At 34.9% G+C, this 27,104-nt stretch overlaps 1 protein-coding gene across 1 annotated transcript in view; it reads right to left on the bottom strand.

The window, feature by feature from the left end:
- The window catches only part of BRWD3 (bromodomain and WD repeat domain containing 3), a 227,938-nt gene that overhangs the window by 196,238 nt on the left and 4,596 nt on the right, over positions 1–27,104 (bottom strand). Inside the window, 2 exon segments of the mRNA XM_037821172.1 lie at positions 17,323–17,421; positions 19,126–19,276. Coding sequence (XP_037677100.1) covers positions 17,323–17,421; positions 19,126–19,276 — 250 coding nt within the window.

Here is a 27,104-nt window from a genome sequence, read left to right on the forward strand (position 1 = left end):
ACTTGCTACTCTTCATCTTTCTGTTAGATCTGTTTAGGACCAAATATAGCCACCCTTACCACATTTTAAGCATTCAAAGTTTCTAGATCTCTTGTGTTGTATTTTCTAGTTCATTTTGTTGTATTATACCTCATTTAAACATTCTGCCCAAGCCTTAAAATTTTCTCTTGTGAATTACTGATCACTTCCTCTAAAGTGGATCTTCTTTCTATGTTATACCTGCTATCTTTCATCATATCATTTTTTAAAAACTGGGTTCTTTTACCAGTATCCCTAACAAATGGCAAAATTAGCTTATTTCTGTTTAATTTCTGGTCCCTTCTCAGTATCAATTTTAGGTGCTAATGAAGAGTAAAAGGGAGAGACTACAAGGTCACAGTTATGCCATAAGAAGCATCCAATTACATCAAGAGTAACATTAAATAATTTATTAAAATGGAATAAAAGTTATATAAAGGTTCTTCTGAAATTGGCTGCTTTTTTCTATTAATAATTTTAAATGCTATTTAACTTTAGAAATTAAAAATACTGAATGGTCTTTGAAAACAGGCATTAAAATGTCATAATTTGAGTTGTGTGATTACCTAGTGTATGTTGGGTATTAATATAGCATTTCACATATTCAGATTCTATTTATTTCAAAATTACAATAGGGGATATTATAATCCAAATTTTAAAAGTCCAAACTAGACTTTGACTTTCTTCATGTACTCTTTAACAATAGCTCTGCCCTCTTAACCTAATGACATCCTGTATATATTATAAGGATGTGATTCTTTTTTTACTTTACTTCTTTCTTCATTGTCCTCTCCATTAGCAATCCATCACATCATTTTATATAGAAAAAGAGCTACCAACAACCTGTTAAAAATCCCTGTGTTTGAAAGAGTGTTCCTATTCTAGAACATTTATACAGTGTGACATAAGATGTACTATTTACAATCTTGACTTAAAAACCTAATACCAGACCCTTGAATATTAATTGATGACAAAGAAACCTAAAAAAGAGAGAGAGGAAGCAGTTAATAATATCCAAAACAAGGATTTATTAGAGGACTGCTCTACTAAGAAAACTTCGTAAGTACTTCAGATTATTCCTACTACAGTTGAAAACCACAGCCTATGCTCCTACATTCAGTCAGTCACATCAAAACACCTAGGTAACTAAGCGGGAAGAAATAAAAGGATCATTGCAAATGTGTATTTTCTATGAAAAACACCTCAAAGGACCTTCCCTACATTATTCCCAACATTATTAGTCCAAAAAAGATCAGAAAACTTATACTGAGACATATGGAAGCAATTATACAACAGTCAGAGATGACAAAAATTGTAAAGTACTAAATAATTTAGAAACTGGGAAAATGGTAATCAGGTATAAATTTTTGTCATTTTATACTAAATTTAAGGTTTTATATTTCATTTACTTAAAGAAAAATTTGGAAAAATTTGAATTAGATTTCCTAAGTATCTTAAAGAGTTCTAGTTTATTTGCTAACCTATTTAAAAATGTTCCATCCTAAAATTAAAATGAGTATTTCTTACAGCATCTCACAGTCCATATCATCTTTTACCAGATTAGAAACTGACAGGACTGGGGAGGGGGTGGGGTCAGGCAGGAGGCAAGTAGTATATTTATAAAAGGGCAACATAAGGGATCCTTGTAGTGATGAAACTATTCTTTGGTTTTATTATGGTGGTGCATACACAGGTGATAACATTGTATAGAACTTAGTACACATGCACACACACATACACAAAATGAGTACAAACAAAACTAAGGACATCTGATATGACCAAGGCAATATCGTGAGTCTTATTAAACCAAACTTCTCCCAGTTCACTATCCCAGCACCTTTGCTTTTGCTATTCTTTTATTCCCACTATATTCTATCATGTCTTATTTAAAACAGATACAACAAAGTGAAAAGTATGACTCTAAAAACAAATCAGAGGCTGGAAACTACTTTCAAAAGTGGCAGCAAATATGTGTATTATAAATATCTCAGAGCATCTGAAATGGCTGACAAGAGATTCCATTGTGGCAACCAGGAAATAGCTATTAATTAATTTGCCAGGGTAATTTAGTGGAAAGAACACTGGATTTGAAGACAAAGGACTTAGGTCTGAGATTAAATTTGGATATTAAAGGAGAACCCCATTATAGTTGCATGTGACCTAATCTTTTCATGAAGGTAACTCAAATACCTGGATTTTTTTTAAAAAATTCAGTTTCATTGAGATATAGTCACATACCATACAATTATCCATGGTGTACAATCAACTGTTCACAGTACCATCTTATAGTTGTGCCTTCATCACCCCAATCTATTTTTGAACATTTTCCTTACACCAGAAAGAATCAGAATAAGAATAAAAATTAAAAATAAAAAAAGAACACCCAAATCACCCGCCCTCATCCCACCCTATTTTTCATTTAGGTTTTGTCCCCATTTTTCTACTCATCCATCCATACACTGGATAAAAGTACGATCCACAAGTTTTTCACAGTCACACTGTCACCCCTTGTAAGCTACATTGTTATACAATCGTCTTCAAGAGTCAAGGCTACTGGATTGGAGTTTGGTAGTTTCAGGAAATACCTGTATTTTTAATCTCAGAATCAGTATTATCGTGAGAAACATTATTATCAGTATCTGTGATCCAATATCATAATTACAAATTACATTTGTGCAACATTGTAAAGTTTATAATGTAATTCCATGGACATCTCATTTGAATTCACAAGAATCCCGTGAGATTTGAAGGCAAGTATTTTCTTCACTTTGTAAATGAGGAAATTAATGTCCAAAGAAACTAAGTACCTTGCCTATAAAATAACCAATAAATGGCAGAGCCTAGGTTCAATCCAGGTCTCCTGATTCTAGTTCAGTATTCTTCCCATTTCTCAACACTGTTTGCTTAATAACCTTATAGAAAACAATCTGCTATGAACCTGAAATAGGAAATAACTTTATCAGCAGAATTCTACATTATATCCCCTGATCTTACCTCTAACCTCAAAAAGCAATAAACAATCAGCAGAAACCCTGGTGGCTACTAAATTGTGTTCCACTGGAAAGTTCGCCAAGATCCAAAGAGTATTCCAAGATGGCCAAATCAGTTTTGAGACCACTAGTCTACTCCATTCATTCTCTATTCACAATGGAAAAAAATCTGACTGTATTAAAACTATTTTATACAGACTGGGAACTTTGAAATGATGTCAGAAAGTGTTCCTAAGGCTAAAGTGCATTTTTAACTCAATGGACTATAAACATCAAAAAAAAGGACTTAAATACTATTCATAACAAACTGTTACATGCAGACCATGTTTTTTGAAAGATTTATAAGACTACACATTGAAAAACTCAAAATCTATCCAGGTCTGAAAGAGTGAGTATCAGTTTGGACTGAAAAGAAAAATGCAGTCCTGCCATTAATCATGCTGGAAGGATGGACATAGCTAAAAACAGCTACAAAGTTAACAGGAAACACTGCTTCTCCCAAGGTAATGCAGCAGTTGCAAAATGTCATAGGGACCACCTGGTTGAGTGATTACTACCTTCTTACCAACAATGACCCCAGACCATTCTACTATTTTTATTTATCACTGAAGATACCCAACTCCTAAACTGCTTTTGCCTCATGACAGGACCCAATCCCTAGCCAGTACTCACTTCTCCCAATCTGCCTCAGAAACAGCCACTATCCAGAATTGATCCTGCCAGCTTCAACATGCTCCTCAGAATACTTCAGTGGTAGACAAAACCTAACAAAAACACTTCCCTCTGGATAATTCCTCTGGAGTAGACTCCCTCACTGTGAGTCAATAAATCTGTGATTTTGTCAGACTACAGGCTGGTTCCTGGTGGTCTTTAGCTGATTAAGCTCTTTTGTAAATTATTTTTAATTACTCAATGGATTCAGCAGGTAGTATTAACAAAAATCCAATGGACAACACTGAGCCTAAATCAGAAAATCCCTAAACGCAAGATATATTCACTGCCAAGAAAGACGAGTAACTCAATGAATTCTATTGCTTTGCTTATATCACAGGAAATATACTGATCAATGATGCTGAGATACAATACTTAACAAAAAAACAGGTAAATAACATATCTACTGGGAAAAAGAATTTATTATTAACTTGAAACCAAGCTCCAGATAAAACCAAAAGTATAGAAATTGGTGATATTATCTTATTTTTTAGTACAAATGGGTCACATGAATCTTGAGGAATTCTATCTGTCACCTACAAAGAAAATCTAATAATAAATGGTGCAATACCCGGTGTTCATAAATTCTTATGCAATTTTCTAACTTTTAATTTTTAAACTTTAATACAAGTTATACATACATAATAGAATGTTTCCAATTCTTCTGTAAATGGCATTGAAAGACAAACTAGATTTTCTTTTCACAGGTGAGAACTTAAATTGTTTTAGCCATACATCCAGCTAACTTCATATCCAAAGAAACCCTATTTCATCTGTTACATGGTAAAAAAAAAATAAGACTACATTGTGTTTTAAGCTTCAGTAAAGTTGCTTTCAAATACTGTTTTAGATAGCCAGTGTGACAGAAAGAACCTGGGAAGTTTCTAGTGCCTCTCCACCAAAAAGACTTTAGAAAATAGAAGGTGCTATTTTAAAGAATGATCTTAACCCAACTTTGCTGAGCCAGTTTTGTGAGGGGAACGAAAGCCACAGAGGTAGCCAAATAATGTTCTAATATGATACCTATAGGATTAAGAAGAAATGTTTTCTAAAACCACTAAAGCAGAGTTTTGAACTTCTAAGAAATAGCAGAGGCATACCTACCTCAAATGCAAACCTTAGGAGTGAGGGTCGGGGACAAAGCAAGAAGAGGGGTGCTTTCAGCAAAAGCTTATGACTGAATCAAAAACATTACCAGACTCAGAAAATAACTGCATACCAAATAACAGTATTAAGGCTTTATACACACAGGGCAGAAAAGAATACTGTTCACAGATCAGGCTTCTTATACTACTCCTATCACCATCAACATCCTTATCTTCAAACACAAAGAGTTTTTCAGAAAACAAGCTATAACTAACAGGGCTAAAATAATCTTAGATTAGTATTTTATCTTCTATAAAAAGTTACTTTGTCAAAGTTAATAGTTTTATTTTTTTAATTTTTGATCAGAAAATAGAGTAGCTATAGGCAACCTTCTGATTGGTTAAACACAGTAAATATTTTGGTTCCTACAAGCAGAATAATAGACTAAGAAATTACTCTGGCAAAAACACTAAAAAGTGACTCATGAAATCTAGATTTACAATGCCTAGTAGGGATTTCTGTGGGAAGCTTCGTGGGAGATTTCCCAAAAAAGTTCTAACAACCAGAAACAATTAATATAGATTTAAAGCCTTGAAAGAAGCCAAGAAAGAAGCAAAAATGAATTTGAATAAAACCCAAAAACGCCAGCAAGGCATAAAGCAAAAGAATTATTTCTTTCATGGGTATGATGCTACTATGAATCAAATTATATTTCTAAAAATTTAACCCACATAGTAAAAGCTTTACAGTCTTCAAGACTGATGCCAACCCCATGTCATTCACCTTCCACAGCACAACATAAATAGCACTAGTATGTCCTACAAGGACACTGATATTCATGATTACTGAATGTATTAATTGCTAGGATAATATTAAGTGATAAATAGCAAAAAAACACACCTTATTTCCAATTTCATTCAGACTTTCTGCAAGGTTTACTTAATATAATTTGGTAATAAATATTCCAAACCTTTGTTTTTCTATCCTTTTCTAAACATTCTAATCTGATTTGGTTGTTTCGCGCTCAAGTTTTAGACTGCATTTTCCTCTCTCTGTTGACAACAAATAAAAGTTTCATTTCTATAAGGTACTGAGTTAAATGCATAGAACAAATAGCAAAAGATTCTTTTAGAACTGTGTATGTTGTAAGAAAAAGCTAGAAGAATAACAGAATAACAAGGAATAAGGAGGAAAGGAAAAGATTTTCACAGTAGGACTAAACAGATAAATTATCTTTTTCATTATATTTTATATGATGAAAATAAGCTCCCATATAATAAAATCTGATTTCTTTTAAATTAAGATATTAAAATTATTAATCCTAATATTAATGCAATATTGATTCCAGAAATGGATGCAAGGGGCCAAAAACTCATATGAGCTATATAAAACCACATAAATGCCTTTAAAAGGGAATTTCAATTTCCATATGCCAGCAATTATAGCACATCTATTTATTTAATATTTAGTGAGCACCCACAATGTGGCACATACAAAAGATTCTGAGTTTATATTCTAGTTCTAATTACTTGCAGGTGTTGACAGGCATCCCTTGCTCCTCTCCAGAGACATAAAAGTAATGCCTTTAGAAGCAACTTGTTGTGAGCACAATTATGTGAGTACAAAAAAAGGAAGGTATTAAGTGGAGGGAAGTGGACAACTAAAAGCAAGGCCCGGCAAAAGTTAACCCATGGGGAAAATGTAGAAACTATGCAAAACTAGACAGGGACAATGACAAAATATTCCTGGCAGAAACCCAGTCATCTCAGCCAGATTTAAAAAAGGCTTAAATTAGACAACCTTAGTTCCATTTACATTTGCATATTAACAAGACAAAGGTTTCCCACCTCCAAATGAATTCTATTAAGTGTGACACATAACTATGCAAAGGTTAGTAAGTCAAGAGCCAATCAATGCTAAATGGAAGTTTATGGAAAATGTAAATATTAATTTGGTTTTAGAATTAATGCAAGCCTCCTGAGCAGTATGCAGTGTTAATTACAGGCCTAAGTAAATTACAGGACACTGCTATATGCTAATTGTACTGAAAATGAAAAAGAAAAAAAAGGTTTAAAAACAGAGTCATATTAAATCATGCCCTTGACTCACTTTAGAAGAGTAAGCATGTACATTTGTTCCTGAGGTATGACGTCAGTCTCAAATTAGAATGAACAAGCCATTCTGTTGCCAATTCTAAGAAGAATTTGTGAAATTTGTTTAAAATATGATAATTAAGAAAATTACTGAAATTCTTACATGATGGATAAAAATTACAATACTAGCTCTTCCAAATATATATTTCAAATAGACATGAAACACACTTTTCAAATTACTTCTGCATTGACAAACTAGCTCAGCAGCAGAGTTTGTGTTTTAATTTCAAATTCTAGTGTACCTATTATAAAGCTTTCAAAACAAATACTATTCTTTAAAACTTTTTGTTTTAATAAAGACATATAAAATATATAACATTGTAAGTTTAGCAAACAGATATAAGTAGAATGTACTTTTATTTCCTTTTGAACACTATCTTTACATATTTTCCTATAAAATCTTTGAGAAGCTGAGCACATAGACAAGTAAACAGACATCCACATGTTTAAAAGCACCTGTACTATATAAAAAGGAAATGCTTCTGCTAAGAAAGAAAAAAAAGGGCACCTTTCACAATACCATGATTACATCTGCTTTAAGTAAAAATGTTTTAAACATCTAGGCCATGAAATTCCTCAAGAATGTAATCAGTTTGTTTATACTTCAAATTTAATTCTGGAAGGACATAACTTCCCCAAGACAAGGGGGGAGTGGGGCCCAGCTCAAGTGGTAGCCCTTATTCAGAGAACTCAGATGCCAGGGGCTGCATAACAGAAACAGTTTGAGTCAGCTGTGCCCCTGACAGGGACAGGGTCTGCAGAGAATTAAAGGCATTGCAACTCTTTACACCGGTAGGGAGCTGCAGGCTGACAAGCACCACCTGCTGGACAGGATAGGAAAAGCACAGAGTCTAGAGGCTTCACAAGAGGGTGTGACAATCAGCGGGGTCTCATTCTCAGGGAAACCTGATACAGAGTACACCCTCCTCCTGAGACCTGGGCCTGTCTGGACTGGGAAAATCTGATTGAGGTTGATCATATCTGGGGAGACCCTCTCACAAAAAGGTAACATAGAGGCAGAGCAAGAACCAGAAATACAAGAGCTGAAAAATTCTGATCAACCAAACAGAAGCTATGTTAGTGGTCTAGAATAAGTTGAACTGCACACCAAATAACAGAAAGAGAACAAAGCCAACCAACAAGAAAACCCTAGGTAAAAGAGTGAAAACAAGCTCCAGAATAAACTAATCAAGAAAATCAGATGCCTAGACATTAAAAATAATGAGCCACACTAGGAAACATGAAAATATGGACCAAAGGAAAAAACTAACACTTCAACTGAGATACAGGAAAAAGAGATGAAGGATATAACGGAGACACTGGATGACCATAAAGAAGAATATGTAAGCTTGAAAAAAACAAATGGCAGAACTTATGGAAATGAAAGGCAGAATAGAAGAGATGAAAAACACAATGGAGTAGATTTGAAGAGGCAGAAGAAAGGATGAGTGGACCGGAAGACAGGACATCTGAAATCATACGCATGAAAGAACAGGATATGGAAAAGAATGGAAAAATACAGGCAGGGTCTTAGAGAACTGAATGACAACATGAAGTACATAAATATACATGTTGTGGGTGTCCCAGAAGAGAACGGAAAAGGGGCAGAAAGAATAATAGAAGAAATAATCACTGAAAATTTCCCAACTCTTATGAAAGACAGAAAATTAGAGATTCAAGAAGTACAGCACACCCCAAACAGAATAGACCCCAATAGACCTACTCCAAGACAATTACTGATCAGAATGTTCAATGTCAAAGACAAAGACAGAATTCTGAAAGCAGCAAGAGAAAAGCAATACATCACATAAAAGGGAAGCTCGATAAGACTATGTACAGATTTCTCAGCAGACATCATGGAGGTGAGAAGACAGTGGTATGATATATTTAAGATACTGAAAGAGAAGAAATGTCAAACAAGAATTCTATATTCAGCAAAACTGTCCTTCAAAAATGAGGGAGAGAGAGGCGGGGCAAGATGGCAGACTGGTGAGCTGTATGTTTTAGTTACTCCTCCAGGAAAGTAGGTAGAAAGCCAGGAACTGCGTGGACTAGACACCACAGAGCAATCTGACTTTCGGCATACTTCATACAACACTCATGAAAACGTGGAACTGCTGAGATCAGCGAAATCTGTAAGTTTTTGCGGCCAGGGGACCCGCGCCCCTCCCTGCCAGGCTCAGTCCCGTGGGAGGAGGGGCTGTCAGCTCCGGGAAGGAGAAGGGAGAAGTGCAGTGGCAGCCCTTATCGGAAACTCATTCTACTGATCCAAAATCCAACCATAGATAGACTGAGACCAGACACCGGAGAATCTGAGAGCAGCCAGCCCAGCAGAGAGGAGACAGGCACAGAAAAAAAACAACACGAAAAACTCCAAAATAAAAGCGGAGGATTTTTGGAGTTCTGGTGAACATAGAAAGGGGAAGGGCCCTGAAGCGCATATGCAAATCCCGAACAAAAGCTGATCTCTCTGCCCTGTGGACCTTTCCTTAATGGCCCTGGTTGCTTTGTCTCTTAGCATTTCAATAACACATTAGATCTCTGAGGCGGGCCCGTTTATTTTCTTTTTTTCTTTTTTTTTTTTTTTAATCCTTTTTTCTTTTTCTACAACAATTACTCTAAGAAGCCAATACAGAAAGCTTCAAAGACTTACTATTTGGGCAGGTCAAGTCAAGAGCAGAACTAGGAGAGCTCTGAGACAAAACGCAATAAGCCAGTGGCTGAGAAAATTCACTAAACACCACAACTTCCCAAGAAAAGGGGGGTGTCCGCTCACAGCCATCATCCTGGTGGACAGGAAACACTCCTGCCCATCGCCAGCCCCATAGCCCAGAACTGCCCCAGACAACCCAGTGTGACGGAAGTGCTTCAAATAACAGGCACACACCACAAAACTGGGCGTGGACATTAGCCTTCCCTGCAACCTCAGCTGATTGTCCCAGAGTTGGGAAGGTAGAGCAGTGTGAATTAACAAAGCCCCATTCAGCCATCATTTCAGCAGACTGGGAGCCTCCCTACACAGCCCAGCAGCCCAGAACTGCCCTGGGGGGACGGCACTCACCTGTGACATAGCACAGTCATCCCTCAACAGAGGACCCGGGGTGCACGGCCTGGAAGAGGGGCCCACTTGCAAGTCTCTGGAGCCATACACCAATACCAAGGACTTGTGGGTCAGTGGCAGAGACAAACTGTGGCAGGACTGAACTGAAGGATTAGACTATTGCAGCAGCTTTAAAACTCTAGGATCACCAGGGAGATTTGATTGTTAGAGCCACCCCCACCTCCCTGACTGCCCAGAAACACGCCCCATATACAGGGCAGGCAACACCAACTACACACGCAAGCTTGGTACACCAATTGGACCCCACAAGACTCACTCCCCCACTCACCAAAAAGGCTAAGCAGGGGAGAACTGGCTTGTGGAGAACAGGTGGCTCGTGGACTCCACCTGCTGGTTACTTAGAGAAAGTGTACTCCACGAAGCTGTAGATGTGATAAATTAGAGATAAGGACTTCAATTGGTCTACAAATCCTAAAAGAACCCTATCAAGTTCAGCAAATGCCACGAGGCCAAAAACAACAGAAAATTATAAAGCATATGAAAAAACCAGACGATATGGATAACCCAAGCCCAAGCACCCAAATCAAAAGACCAGAAGAGACACAGCACCTAGAGCAGCTACTCAAAGAACTAAAGATGAACAATGAGACCATAGTACGGGATATGAAGGAAATCAAGAAGACTCTAGAAGAGCATAAAGAAGACATTGCAAGACTAAATAAAAAAATGGATGATCTTATGGAAATTAAAGAAACTGTTGACCAAATTAAAAAGATCCTGGACACTCATAGTACAAGACTAGAGGAAGTTGAACAACGAATCAGTGACCTGGAAGATGACAGAATGGAAAATGAAAGCATAAAAGAAAGAATGGGGAAAAAAATTGAAAAAATCGAAATGGACCTCAGGGATATGATAGATATTATGAAACGTCCAAATATAAGACTCATTGGTGTCCCAGAAGGGGAAGAAAAGGGTAAAGGTCTAGGAAGAGTATTCAAAGAAATTGTTGGGGAAAACTTCCCAAATCTTCTAAACAACATAAATACACAAACCATAAATGCTCAGCGAACTCCAAATAGAATAAATCCAAATAAACCCACTCCGAGACATATACTGATCACACTGTCAAACACAGAAGAGAAGGAGCAAGTTCTGAAAGCAGCAAGAGAAAAGCAATTCACCACATACAAAGGAAACAGCATAAGACTAAGTAGTGACTACTCAGCAGCCACCATTGAGGCGAGAAGGCAATGGCACGATATATTTAAAATTCTGAGTGAGAAAAATTTCCATCCAAGAATACTTTATCCAGCAAAGCTCTCCTTCAAATTTGAGGGAGAGCTTAAATTTTTCACAGACAAACAAATGCTGAGAGAATTTGCTAACAAGAGACCTGCCTTACTGGAGATACTAAAGGGAGCCCTACAGACAGAGAAACAAAGACAGGACAGAGAGACTTGGAGAAAGGTTCAGTACTAAAGAGATTCGGTATGGGTACAATAAAGGATATTAATAGAGAGAGGGAAAAATATGGCAAACATAAACCAAAGGATAAGATGGCCGATTCAAGAAATGCCTTCACGGTTTTAACGTTGAATGTAAATGGATTAAACTCCCCAATTAAAAGATATAGATTCACAGAATGGATCAAAAAAAATGAACCATCAATATGTTGCATACAAGAGACTCATCTTAGACACAGGGACACAAAGAAACTGAAAGTGAAAGGATGGAAAAAAATATTTCATGCAAGCTACAGCCAAAAGAAAGCAGGTGTAGCAATATTAATCTCAGATAAAATAGACTTCAAATGCAGGGATGTTTTGAGAGACAAAGAAGGCCACTACATACTAATAAAAGGGGCAATTCAGCAAGAAGAAATAACAATCGTAAATGTCTATGCACCCAATCAAGGTGCCACAAAATACATGAGAGAAACACTGGAAAAACTAAAGGAAGCAATTGATGTTTCCAGAATAATTGTGGGAGACTTCAACACATCACTCTCTCCTATAGATAGATCTACCAGACAGAAGACCAATAAGGAAATTGAAAACCTAAACAATCTGAAAAATGAATTAGATTTAACAGACATATACAGGACATTACATCCCAAATCACCAGGATACACATACTTTTCTAGTGCTCATGGAACTTTCTCCAGAATAGATCATATGCTGGGACATAAAACAAGCCTCAATAAATTTAAAAAGATTGAAATTATTCAAAGCACATTCTCTGACCACAATGGAATACAATTAGAAGTCAATAACCATCAGAGACTTAGAAAATTCACAAATACCTGGAGGTTAAACAACACACTCCTAAACAATCAGTGGGTTAAAGAAGAAATAGCAAGAGAAACTGCTAAATATATAGAGACGAATGAAAATGAGAACACAACATACCAAAACCTATGGGATGCAGCAAAAGCAGTGCTAAGGGGGAAATTTATAGCACTAAACGCATATATTAAAAAGGAAGAAAGAGCCAAAATCAAAGAACTAATGGATCAACTGAAGAAGCTAGAAAATGAACAGCAAACCAATCCTAAACCAAGTAGAAGAAAAGAAATAACAAGGATTAAAGCAGAAATAAATGACATAGAGAACAAAAAAAACAATAGAGAGGATAAATATCACCAAAAGTTGGTTCTTTGAGAAGATCAACAAGATTGACAAGCCCCTAGCTAGACTGACAAAATCAAAAAGAGAGAAGACCCATATAAACAAAATAATGACTGAAAAAGGTGACATAACTGCAGATCCTGAAGAAATTAAAAAAATTATAAGAGGATATTATGAACAACTGTATGGCAACAAACTGGATAATGTAGAAGAAATGGACAATTTCCTGGAAACATATGAACAACCTAGACTGACCAGAGAAGAAATACAAGACCTCAACCAACCCATCACAAGCAAAGAGATCCAATCAGTCATCAAAAATCTTCCCACAAATAAATGCCCAGGGCCAGATGGCTTCACAGGAGAATTCTACCAAACTTTCCAGAAAGAACTGACACCAATCTTACTCAAACTCTTTCAAAACATTGAAGAAAATGGAACACTACCTAACTCATTTTATGAAGCTAACATCAATCTAATACCAAAACCAGGCAAAGATGCTACAAAAAAGGAAAACTACCGGCCAATCTCCCTAATGAATATAGATGCAAAAATCCTCAACAAAATACTTGCAAATCGAATCCAAAGACACATTAAAAAAATCATACACCATGACCAAGTGGGGTTCATTCCAGGCATGCAAGGATGGTTCAACATAAGAAAAACAATCAATGTATTACAACACATTAAAAACTCGAAAGGGAAAAATCAATTGATCATCTCAATAGATGCTGAAAAAGCATTTGACAAAATCCAACATCCCTTTTTGATAAAAACACTTCAAAAGGTAGGAATTGAAGGAAACTTCCTCAACATGATAAAGAGCATATATGAAAAACCCACAGCCAGCATACTACTCAATGGTGAGAGACTGAAAGCCTTCCCTCTAAGATCAGGAACAAGACAAGGATGCCCGCGGTCACCACTGTTATTCAACATTGTGCTGGAAGTGCTAGCCAGGGCAATCCGGCGAGACAAAGAAATAAAAGGCATCCAAATTGGAAAAGAAGAAGTAAAACTGTCATTGTTTGCAGATGATATGATCTTATATCTAGAAAACCCTGAGAAATCGACGATACACCTACTAGAGCTAATAAACAAATTTAGCAAAGTAGCGGGATACAAGATTAATGCACATAAGTCAGTAATGTTTCTATATGCTAGAAATGAACAAACTGAAGAGACACTCAAGAAAAAGATACCATTTTCAATAGCAACTAAAAAAATCAAGTACCTAGGAATAAACTTAACCAAAGATGTAAAAGACCTATAAAAAGAAAACTACATAACTCTACTAAAAGAAATAGAAGGGGATCTTAAAAGATGGAAAAATATTCCATGTTCATGGATAGGAAGGCTAAATGTCATTAAGATGTCAATTCTACCCAAACTCATCTACAGATTCAATGCAATCCCAATCAAAATTCCAACAACCTACTTTGCAGACTTGGAAAAGCTAGTTATCAAATTTATTTGGAAAGGGAAGATGCCTCGAATTGCCAAAGACACTCTAAAAAAGAAAAACGAAGTGGGAGGACTTACACTCCCTGACTTTGAAGCTTATTATAAAGCCACAGTTGCCAAAACAGCATGGTACTGGCACAAAGATAGACATATAGATCAATGGAATCGAATTGAGAATTCAGAGATAGACCCTCAGATCTATGGCCGACTGATCTTTGATAAGGCCCCCAAAGTCACTGAACTGAGCCATAATGGTCTTTTCAACAAATGGGGCTGGGAGAGTTGGATATCCATATCCAAAAGAATGAAAGAGGACCCCTACCTCACCCCCTACACAAAAATTAACTCAAAATGGACCAAAGATCTCAATATAAAAGAAAGTACCATAAAACTCCTAGAAGATAATGTAGGAAAACATCTTCAAGACCTTGTATTAGGCGGCCACTTCCTAGACTTTACACCCAAAGCACAAGCAACAAAAGAGAAAATAGATAAATGGGAACTCCTCAAGCTTAGAAGTTTCTGCACCTCAAAGGAATTTCTCAAAAAGGTAAAGAGGCAGCCAACTCAATGGGAAAAAATTTTTGGAAACCATGTATCTGACAAAAGACTGATATCTTGCATTTACAAAGAAATCCTACAACTCAATGACAATAGTACAGACAGCCCAATTATAAAATGGGCAAAAGATATGAAAAGACAGTTCTCTGAAGAGGAAATACAAATGGCCAAGAAACACATGAAAAAATGTTCAGCTTCACTAGCTATTAGAGAGATGCAAATTAAGACCACAATGAAATACCATCTCACACCGGTTAGAATGGCTGCCATTAAACAAACAGGAAACTACAAATGCTGGAGGGGATGTGGAGAAATTGGAACTCTTATTCATTGTTGGTGGGACTGTATAATGGTTCAGCCACTCTGGAAGTCAGTCTGGCAGTTCCTTAGAAAACTAGATATAGAGCTACCATTCGATCCAGCGATTGCACTTCTCGGTATATACCCGGAAGATCGGAAAGCAGTGACACGAACAGATATCTGCACGCCAATGTTCATAGCAGCATTACTCACAATTGCCAAGAGATGGAAACAACCCAAATGTCCTTCAACAGATGAGTGGATAAATAAAATGTGGTATATACACACGATGGAATACTACGCGGCAGTAAGAAGGAACGATCTCGTGAAACATATGACAACATGGATGAACCTTGAAGACATAATGCTGAGCGAAATAAGCCAGGCACAAAAAGAGAAATATTATATGCTACCACTAATGTGAACTTTGAAAAATGTAAAACAAATGGTTTATAATGTAGAATGTAGGGGAACTAGCAGTAGAGAGCAATTAAGGAAGGGGGAACAATAATCCAAGAAGAACAGATAAGCTATTTAACGTTCTGGGGATGCCCAGAAACGACTATGGTCTGTTAATTTCTGATGGATATAGTAGGAACAAGTTCACAGAAATGTTGCTATATTATGTAACTTTCTTGGGGTAAAGTAGGAACATGTTGGAAGTTAAGCAGTTATCTTAGGTTAGTTGTCTTTTTCTTACTCCCTTGTTATGGTCTCTTTGAAATGTTCTTTTATTGTATGTTTGTTTTCTTTTTAACTTTTTTTTTTTTTCATACAGTTGATTTAAAAACGAAGGGAAAGTTAAAAAAAAAAAAAAAAGAAAAACAAGGAAAAAAAAAAAAAGATGTAGTGCCCCCTTGAGGAGCCTGTGGAGAATGCAGGGGTATTCGCCTACCCCACCTCCATGGTTGCTAACATGACAACAGACATAGGGGACTGGTGGTTTGATGGGTTGAGCCCTCTACCATAAGTTTTACCCTTGGGAAGACGGTTGCTGCAAAGGAGAGGCTAGGCCTCCCTATATTTGTGCCTAAGAGTCTCCTCCTGAATGCCTCTTTGTTGCTCAGATGTGGCCCTCTCTCTCTGGCTAAGCCAACTTGAAAGGTGAAATCACTGCCCTCCCCACTACGTGGGATCAGACACCCAGGGGAGTGAATCTCCCTGGCAACGTGGAATATGACTCCCGGGGAGGAATGTAGACCAGGCATCGTGGGACGGAGAACATCTTCTTGACCAAAAGGGGGATGTGAAAGGAAATGAAATAAGCTTCAGTGGCAGAGAGATTCCAAAACGAGCCGAGAGGTCACTCTGGTGGGCACTCTTACGCACACTTTAGACAACCCTTTTTAGGTTCTAAAGAATTGGGGTAGCTGGTGGTGGATACCTGAAACTATCAAACTACAACCCAGAACCCATGAATCTCGAAGACAGTTGTATAAAAATGTAGCTTATGAGGGGTGACAATGGGATTGGGAAAGCCATAAGGACCAAACTCCACTTTGTCTAGTTTATGGATGGATGTGTAGAAAAGTAGGGGAAGGAAACAAACAGACAAAGGTACCCAGTGTTCTTTTTTACTTCAATTGCTCTTTTTCACTCTAATTATTATTCTTGTTATTTTTGTGTGTGTGCTAATGAAGGTGTCAGGGATTGATTTAGGTGATGAATGTACAACTATGTAATGGTACTGTAAACAATCGAAAGTACAATTTGTTTTGTATGACTGCGTGGTATGTGAATATATCTCAATAAAATGATGATAAAAAAAAAATGAGGGAGAGATTAAAATATTTTCAAAGAAACTGATACTGAGAGAGTTTGGGAATAAGGGACCTGTGCTACAAGAAATATTAACGGGAGTTCTACAGGTTGATAGAAAAAGACAGGAGAGTCAGGTTTAGAGGAGAGTGTAGAAATGAAGACTATCAGAAAGGGTAAAAGGAGAGAGAGAGAAAAAATAAGATGACATATAAAATCCAAAAGACAAAATGGTAAAAGAAGTACTGCCCTTACAGTAGTAACACTAAATGTTAATGGATTAAATTCCCCAATAAAAAGACACAGACTGACAGAATGGATTAAAAAACAGGACCCATCTATATGCTGTCTACAAGAAACTCACTTTAGACACAAGGACAAAAATAGGTTGAAAGTGAAAATTTGAAAAAAGATATTTCATGCAAAGAACAACAAAAAAAAGCAGGAGTAGCTATATTAATATCAGACAAATTAGACTACAAATGTAAAACTATTCAAAAATATTAATTCTGGAACCTATTTTTGGCTTTCTAATGAGTTCAGGAAGGAATGAATCAAGAATATGTTTATAACACATGGATATGACTCACCCACATTTGGAGGTTTCACATAATTTACAGGTAGTTCTGGAGGTCTGCCTCTATGCAGAGCGGCAAAAGCAGACCCATTCCATAGTGTACTCTTACAGTCTATACAAAATGATCAGAAGTTAGGTTAAAGAGTAGAGTAGTGTTTTTTTTTTAAACTGTACTTCAGAGGTAAATGTTTGATTTCAATTTCATTTGTTGAAATATACTTTTAACCATTGAAACCACAATAAAAATAACAAGCACATATTTTAACATGATATAAACCAAATTATGACTGTTATCCAACAACACTTTAACATATCACCAGGATACTTTATTAATGGGTTGATCTCAAACTAAGGCTTTTCTTGTGCATATATGTGAACCTTAGGTAAATATTTGCTGACAGGGCGGCGAAGGAATGAAACACGGACACAAAATATAAAGTTCTGGGAGCAGGGGACTCAGAGCCTTGTAGGCAAAGAGCACCTTCGCTTGCTCCACATCATATTTATTAGCTTCATTTTCTCACAGAAAATATGGGAGCTACTGACAGGCCAGAGAAAGCAAGATAGGGAAGTTAGCAAAACAGGGAAGTCAAGGACAGACCATCCAAGACTTGCATGCTTCTTGTATCAACAGTGTGGGTGCTAGGGAAGTCAAGGACGCATTCCCAGCTCAGGGCTATTTTCCCACAGGTAAATACGTAACTGATTAATAAGGTTATAAGTTTGCATTAGTCCTTCTTGATCTTTATGCATATACATGCCCACTAATATAAAACTGTATAAGCAAGGATACTACTATAGCATAAGTGTGCCAGGCAAAATTCAGGCCAATTTATACTTGGTATATATTCATGTTATAAAGTACCTGTCAGTCATGCCATATTAAATAATGACAATGCATCTCATATGATACTTGACTATAAATAGCTGTGATTTTTGTCTTACTTTTATGTTTACGCCCAGGAATGCAAGCAAATATTAAATATTCTGAATAATTCAGTTTTGAAACAAAAATATCCTCCTACTGCCTTCAGAGATTCCAAATTAATTGGATTGAAGAATTTCCTTGAATTATAAAATGTTTAATTATAACATGTTTAAAAATTGTTTTCATTTATGCAACTATTTATCTTTGTGAATTATGATTTTTAAAAATATCATACTAATAAAACAAAACAGATACAAATGGGTTGCTAGAGTTGAAGTATTTATTAATCCAAGAGGCATCCTCAACCCCTAATTTCACATATTTATGTGCACAAAACATCACTTTATGTATTTTACATATTGGGGTTCCATGTAAAACTTGGGAAAAAAATCCATGAAAGATTGAAAAAGTAGAGAAAATATTATTAAACAATTACTGTTGGGCTGATATATTTGCTCAAATATTTTCAATTATAAAAATCTTTACAGATCATAAATTTCAATTACCCCTTATGAAATGTGCAATGTGACAGTATTAGTACTATAGGATGGTATCATCAGGACTCACAAAGAGTGAAAACATTGTAATGTAATGAAAGACTCCTTTAAGCATTTATACTGTACTAAACAGAGAATCAATCGTGGAGACCTCTACCCCACAGGACTGCAAAGGGACTTTATTCTTTACCTGAAACAGTATTCAGTTTCACAGAAAAAGGCTCCTAAAAATTTATTTGTATACTAAAAGATAGGAACAAGATTAGCAAAATAAAAACTAGAATAAAATGAGTATTTAGAAAGACATGGGAATGTTTACTTAATGTAAAAATATGCTGCTCTCCACTCCTTCCTCTGATCAATCTGTGCTTTAGAATTGTGAAACTCTTACCTTTGGCATCCCGTAACAGAGACTGCCGACCAACACCTAGTAATGTCTGTACCCCAGGGACACTCTGAGGGATCTCCTTATCTAGTAAGGGACCAATCCGCTCACAGATTTTAAGGAGGTAGTCTGGAGGAATGTGTGCATTGGCTGCCACCTAAGAAACATAAGTAAAACACAGGAAAAAAATTTGGTTTAAAAATATCAATGTATTCCACTACCCAACTGTCCCATCATGGAGCAAGGTATGATTTTAAAATATTGAATCAGGATAATAAAATTTAAAATATTTAGTACCAAAGTTAAGAAACAGCTACAAAAATTAAGCATGTTTAAATGACATGGCACTTTAACTTACTTTTATATGCTTTGATTGAATCATTTGCTTAGCTGTTAATTTTAGGAACTAAGTGTTACAAAACAGCAAATGTGAGCATGCTTAATACCAAAAAATGTACAAATGTGATAGGTAAACTCTAAATACCCAATATATTTATCCAGTAGTAATGATGAACTGATTAAGAATCAGAAGATCTACAATTTGTACAAATAAGAATGCAAATGAAAGGTATTATTACTTGCACCAAGCTCTCATCCAAGTAACCTTAGAACTAACAGTACACACTTGCACAATCACTCAGAATTTCTCTTCTCATAAAAGTTAACTGGACTCAAAATGATATCAAATTAATGATTTTATTAATACCAGGCTCTGAACAACTGAGCTATATAACAAAATTCATTGTGACATGGATTCATTTTCAAAAACACACAAGTCCATTTCTGGAGATGGGCTATATATGCAGATAGGGATGAGACAATAACAACAAAAACCTACTTTTTCCATTTTTTATCTAAACTAATGTTCAAATCCCTGGTGTGTTTAATAAATATATAATTAATAAAACAGCAGAGAAAACTAGAATATTAAAAATCCTTAGATAAAAAGAATATCTACATTTCCATCTTGACATAAGGTCCTGCAATCTACTTCTGGCTAAAATGCCAATTTTATAAGTCCTATAGTAAAACACAAAAATATCCATTACCTGGAACACACAGCAATATGTTACCACCAGGTCAAGTACAACCATACAATACAAAAGAGTAATTTTGTACATCTTCCCTAGTGATGACCATGAAAGAAGAAATTTTTTGTTTTCTTCACTGCTATATGCCTAGCATCCAGAAAAGTACCTGGCATAAAACAGACACTCCATAAATACTTGCTGAATGAACCAATGAATCAATGAATGAATAAAAATCAAAGTGAAATCTAACTGCATGCAAAGCTATCATATGAATTCATAGATGAAAAAGCTTACGATTTTCAAATCAAGATGACTGTTTTGTTTTCTTAGAAAATATTGGATAAGCAACTACAAACTAACATGTACTCAGTAATATTGGAAGAAGTGATTATATTGTGACTATCACTTATTTTTAATTATTTCCTGTCAATTATCTTTTGTAAGCTCCTACAAAAACCAATTTTAGTCTACCAAAATAACTGGGGCCTGGGCAGCTGTCAGGATGCTCATGAATAATGGCAATTTAACCTGCTTGTTTTAGATTTGCATCTATGAGATTTAGCTTCTGGATAGGAAAAGAGGATCAAGCAAATTATTTCAATTATTTCTCACATCTTTTGTTTTCCAAGCAAATAACTACATAGAATTATCTTTCAATAAAATATATAGTTAATATTAAAGTTAAAGCAGCTGAAGATTCAATCTAAGAAAACATTTCATGTTACCTACAGATACTGATATACTAAAATGCTAGTATACAATTCATACCCTTCATACATTAGAGCACTTCCTAAATATGCCTACATACAAATATAGTTAATACTCTTAAATATAAATAGCTTAAGGAAAAGGTCTTAAAGTACTATATATTAACATCTATAGATTATGCCTTTGTTTTCCCCAATACTATCCTAGATAAACTGGGCTACAGACATCAGTTGTTACTTTTTCATCATCAAATGCTGTTTTACATACAGTGGTAGTTGATGTCTTTACTGGAAATTTTCTTCCATTTTATTTTTATCATCCCCCGACCAACTCAAGAGTTATTCAATTGCTACAAAAAAAACCTAATTACACTAGAAATTGCAATAAATCTACAATATACAATACAGAAACTGGGAGTTCCATGATTAGAACTTTTAGAATTTCCCAACTCAGAAATCTGTCAGAATTATAACTTAAACTGACATCTTAAAGGCCTCTGGTTATTTCATTTTAGAAGAACAATGACATTTGATTTTCAGCTAATTACATAAAAACTTTCATTCAAGTTCTCAGTAGTAATTCAAAAATACAGAATCATTAATGGTTATAAATCATTCAGCAACTAAAATAAGGCTTATCTACTCCTCAATGATCCCCCTTTGAAGACTGGTCTTATAAACTAGTAAACAAATTTCATAAGTTTGATTTCCATCCTATACAATAGACAATTGCTCCATTTCTAAGCGGTCATTCAAAAAGTCCATTCCTCTAAAATCAATAAAAATTTGATTATAAAACAGTACTAGAGAAACATAAGTTCTATCAGCAAAATGGCAATAATACTTAGAGTTTGAACATGCTAGCTTCTTTAAATGACATCCACAGGTTTCTAGACTATATTAGTATAGCTCTTATAGTAACAGTTTTTTTTCTAAATCAAATTTAGGACTTGTAAGTGGTAGTTAACATTTATTTGAATTCATTTGCTTTTGATTAAAGCTGGAGTTTTCTAAAGGTGATCTTTTCTAGCATAAGACCCCTTAGCTACTCTCAGTTACTTTTTTCAAGTTTTTTACAACTCTGTATTAAATTTGCATATAATATATAATAAACTATAACATAAAAGAATGTTATTTTAAAATAACCTATTAAATGGAAATGCATGGTTTAATATTATAATCCACTGTTTTCATTTAAAGCTCAGCATTCTAATTTCTTCTAACTTAGTGTGTCATGCTGGCCAAGGACAAGCCATTTAACCACATTTGTGTCTGGAATATAATGGCCAACAAGTAACACTTACCAAGCACTTTGAGAGCTGCAGAAGAAAAGCATTCTCTAAAAAAAAGTTCAAAAGTATAACACAAACTTCTGTATTATTCTATAAAACACCTCCAAGGAGTTAAATTATATAATCTTTGAAATTGGAAGGATAATCAACTTAATTCCACATGTCAGTTACAGAAGGGAAAACAGAATCAGAAGTGACATGCCTTGTCCAATTGTCACAATGTGGGGACAGGAATCTGCATCTGTCTGCCCACTGCTCTTTCTACTACTGCCCTATTAAAGTAGCTGAATAAGTATAAAAATAGAGATAATTAACATAGACTGCAAAGAGATGAAAACTTTAAATATGAATAAACTGAAAGAAATTAAATGAACACTAGATTAAAAATCTTCTTGATACCAAGATTGGCTAACTTCTAAAGAGCAAATCTAACACATGAATTACCACACTTCAGAATCATTATGACAACTGTGAAGAACAGAGAGATAGCTCACTGAGTTGCTCCTACTCATCACTAGTTAAACTGAACTCAGATGTACACCAAATAAAATGCAAAAGGTACCCAATATCAAGAGGCCAGGCAGGCATCAGGAACTACATTTGAAGTACTAATTTTCAGATGGCAATAATGTCATTTTTACTCTGGCTTCCAGAAATAATAGGGTCTGAAAAGTAACTCAGGAAAACACATATAACAGAGAATTGTGTGTGTGTATTTGTTTTCTAACTAGGATCATGACCACAGAGGTAGGAGATGAAGAAACAAACTGGGATCAGATGCTACAGAAATAAAATGTGACAGATTTTTGTCTGAGATTTTTAATTTCTGGGGGGTGGGTGGGGGTGTGGAGGAGGCATATACAAAAAGTTAACCATATGATTTCTTGAATTTTAGGGACCAAAAAGAAAACCGATATTGAAAATTACAGCAAGGCTTTAAATATATCAATATAAGTGTAGTATAGAGATAAGCATGGGTACTTTTAACTCTGACAGCCCCGATTATTCAGGCTCTAAAATTTACTGTTACTCTTCTCTAACAGTTTTGATACAGTGGAAATATAATACAGTAGAAACAAGACTTATATTCAAATCCTTCCAGCATCCCAGGTTCCTAATGTGACCTCGGCAAAATTACTTAACCTCTCTGGGCCTGAGCTTCTTTAACTGTAAATTAGGGGTAATAACCACTTCATATAATTTGGTTAAGACAAACCCAAAATCATTCATTCGCGCACATTCATTCAGACATTTAGAGGATAAGAATGTAAAGGAAAAGATGAAACTGCTGCCCTAAGGGAACCAACAGTCCCAGAAGGGGGAAAAAAAAACTGGTAAATAGAAACAAGTCAAAGCTCTAAATGCTCAAAGGTTAGTACACAGAGCTAAGGAAGCAAAGAAGTACAGAACCTAATTCTGCCTGGGGGTAGGGGTTCCTGTCCAATTTCACACTTGAAGGATAAGTAGAAGTTCACAAGACAGACAAAGAGATTCCAGATAAAGAAAAAGGCACCTCCACCCAGTAAAAGCACTTAGCACAGTGATTAGCACATAGTATTTCCTCAATGTTTAAGTGCTCCCCTATAAGGTTGTTAAAAAAAAAAGCAAAACCAAAAACAAAAACTCTATCCAGAGTATGATCCAATTTTTAAAGGGAAAAAAAATGCATATTTGTACAAAAAAAAAAAACAACACTAAAAGAAAACCAAACAAATTAACAGTTTATTTTCTTCTTGATATCTTCAGTAAAATATAAATTTTTAAAATAATCTGGTGGTACATCTTTATAATTTAAATGCTGGGTTTTAATGCTTGCCGTATTTGAAAGAGGAGACGGGACAAATGGGAAGAAAGGGAAAGAGAACAGGCAGGACTTTCTTTTCTACTCATACCACTGGTTAGCAGGGTGGGGTACAAAGTGTTAAGACTTTTGAGACTTTGAACATGTTAATCACTGTTCATAGTTTTTCTGTTTTTGTTTTTTTTTTAGTTTTAAAATTTCTGCAGGAATGTGACAGCCAGAGCAACCCACCTAGACTCAAGTATTCTCAGGATTATACTGCCTCAAGAAAGCACTGAAAGTACTATAACCCTGAGGGCAGATGACCCACTCACATTCTAGAAGTTTCTCAGTAGAAAAATTTCCACAAAAGAAAAAAAGAACTTAGTATCAGTTAGCAGAATAAATAAGCCTAAAAAATATATCATGAAATGCTTCTTACAATAGTTAAGAAATTTGAACAAATAATGAGTGCCTGCTAATTATAAAGCACCATAACAGATACTAAAGCACATGGGAAAATAGGGAAAATACCTTCAACAAGATAATTTAAAATACAAGAAAATAATTTATCAATAATATATAGAAAATAAGTTCATGGAAGAAAAGATCAATCAAAAGGGTTGAGGATCCCAGCAGTAAGACATCTGTAAGACTCACACTATATCTACCACTTCTTTAAAAAGAAGTGAACACTACACCTGAATGATTTATGTATATATAACCATAAAAATGCAAATAATACTAATTATCTTTTGACATAATCACATTTTTTTTAGTGAATACAGAAGCATTTCAAAACACTCATTTTGGGTTCAATTCTAACACTTTTTATAATACTGTTATATATGTCCCTCACCTTATAAAAATATTAGGAAAATAAGTGATAACTAGCTATGTAAAATATAAATTCTAGGGTCATTGTTCTCCAGATTTCCATGCTAGCCATTCAATTTCTCTGTCCTACTTTTAAAATGCAACAACCAATTCATTTGCTCAGCATTTTACAATTAACAAAATACCTCCTATCACATTTTACTTATTTGGTCCACAAAACAATCTTGTAAAACAGGTAGGAATTTTGTTTTTATAAATAAAGAAAGTGAAGCTCAGAGAAGTTAAGTAACTTGCTCAGGGTCACTCAGTAAGTAAGACTATCTTCCAGACTAAATCCTATGGTCTTTTCTGCTACTCACAAATCCCACTGTGAGAATGTCCAAGAAGAATGTCTCCAAAATATGACACAAATACTACATTACCTTAAATTACCATTTTGCTCCTTACAAACAAAAAAAGTGTTTATTAATCAACCAGTAATCAATATCAGCCATAAACAAACAAAAACAACAACAAAAGAAAAAACCCTCTAATATCCAGAAGAGACAAAGATACTTTCATGACAAATTTTTGTAAGGAAAATTCAACCAATTCATCAAATTCTTTCTCCCTAACAGCAGCTCTCTTCACTCTCATCTTACCATTTCATGTGCACTGAGATACCAGTTTTCCAAGGACTAATGATAAATCTCCTAAAGGATTTTAATCATTTAAGGTATGTACCTAGAGCTCAAGTGTGGAAAAAAAAAGCCAAGGTTTAATCCAGAAAAGTAGGTGAAGCCAACATGTTACAGAAAGCAAGAGTATACATATGGCTACAGCAAGTCAGTAGTCAGGAATACTAGTCTCCAGACATTGATTGCTCTCTGCTTTAATACCTATCAGCTACACCATACTGCACTAGGGTTGAACAGCAGATGCTTTTTGCTTTCCCACAATATTTTCTGTTCTTCCCAACTATGGCTCTGTGTCCACATGGCAGTTAATAAATCATACATGCTTAAACTGCTTCCACACTTCAAAATACAGTAATTATGCTACCAGCAAGCAAAGATTATTCTCCTGATCTAATAGACAATTTAAGGTAAATTACTAGTAATTGTAGAATAACAGCTCGGTTATGTAAGAAAAAAAATACAGGTATGTCAGGAATTCAAATACAGTACTTTAAAATAGTATGTGAGGATCAGAAGAGGTAATGTGAAAACACTTTTAAACTCAAATATGTTATATGCAGATGCAAGTTCTTTTATGTCATCATATACATCTTTTTAAATGTAATCTTTAAAAGATGTAATCTTTTAAAAGTCAGAAATGAACATTCAATCTGGCTAAAAGTTTTTTAAAAAAATTAACATAAAATTGTTTCATATTTTACATATAAAACAAGGGTAATAAAATCTATGTCACTGCAAATGTAAACACTAACTGGTACTTTCAAATCTATGGATGAAAAGTGCTGAATAAATGTAAAATATATACTATACTTAAAGATAATTATGCCCTTGGATCAGTCTTATAATAGGAATCCCCTTAAAATGATTCAAAAGACTTTAAATGTGCCTTTAAAAACATTTTCAAATCATTTCAAAATATAAAATTTATATATTAATAAGTGTTCATTTAAACATACACACACATATAATTAGTTTGCATTTGTTATCCCCAATAAATTTCCAAGGAGGAATCAAGAAAAATATACAACAATTCAATGAAGTCACCACAAATGAAAAAAAGATCTGCACTTCTTTAAATTATCTTAAGATTATTTGCAACAAGCAAATCTGATTCTACTATGTTATCAATAAGAGTTAACTAGGAAGCAGAAAATAAAACAAAAATGCTCAGATCAAACTTCAAAACAAATATCACTACTTCAACATTCTCCCTATATCATTACTTAAAATTCTGAAAACTAATTTAGAATGTTTTATTTTGAAAGTCATATTCAAAATCCTTACAGTTCAACAAAAACTGACAAGATTCATGTACAGACTCATAATTTTTTAAAGGCACTTCAGATTTAGATATGTCAATATTTGTCTGCAGTAGGTTTATCAAAAAAAACCATCATCCACAATGTTCTAAATTATAAGTAAAACACTAAATCAGAGGAACATTTAAGAAAGAAAATGGGAGTTTTCTAGAATATGTAATACTAATAGCAGTCATGAAGTGTTGAAGAAATTGAACTTACCATTACCTTAGTATTCTTCTGGATAAATCAAATTAAGTAGGTATTAAAAATCAATTAAAATGAGTAGAAATTATACATATGGACAGAAATGCAGAATTCGTATTTCAAATATGCAGTAACCACAACGATTCAACCCCAATT

The sequence above is a fragment of the Choloepus didactylus genome, chromosome X (assembly GCF_015220235.1).
Source record: "Choloepus didactylus isolate mChoDid1 chromosome X, mChoDid1.pri, whole genome shotgun sequence".
Lineage (NCBI taxonomy): Eukaryota > Metazoa > Chordata > Mammalia > Pilosa > Megalonychidae > Choloepus > Choloepus didactylus.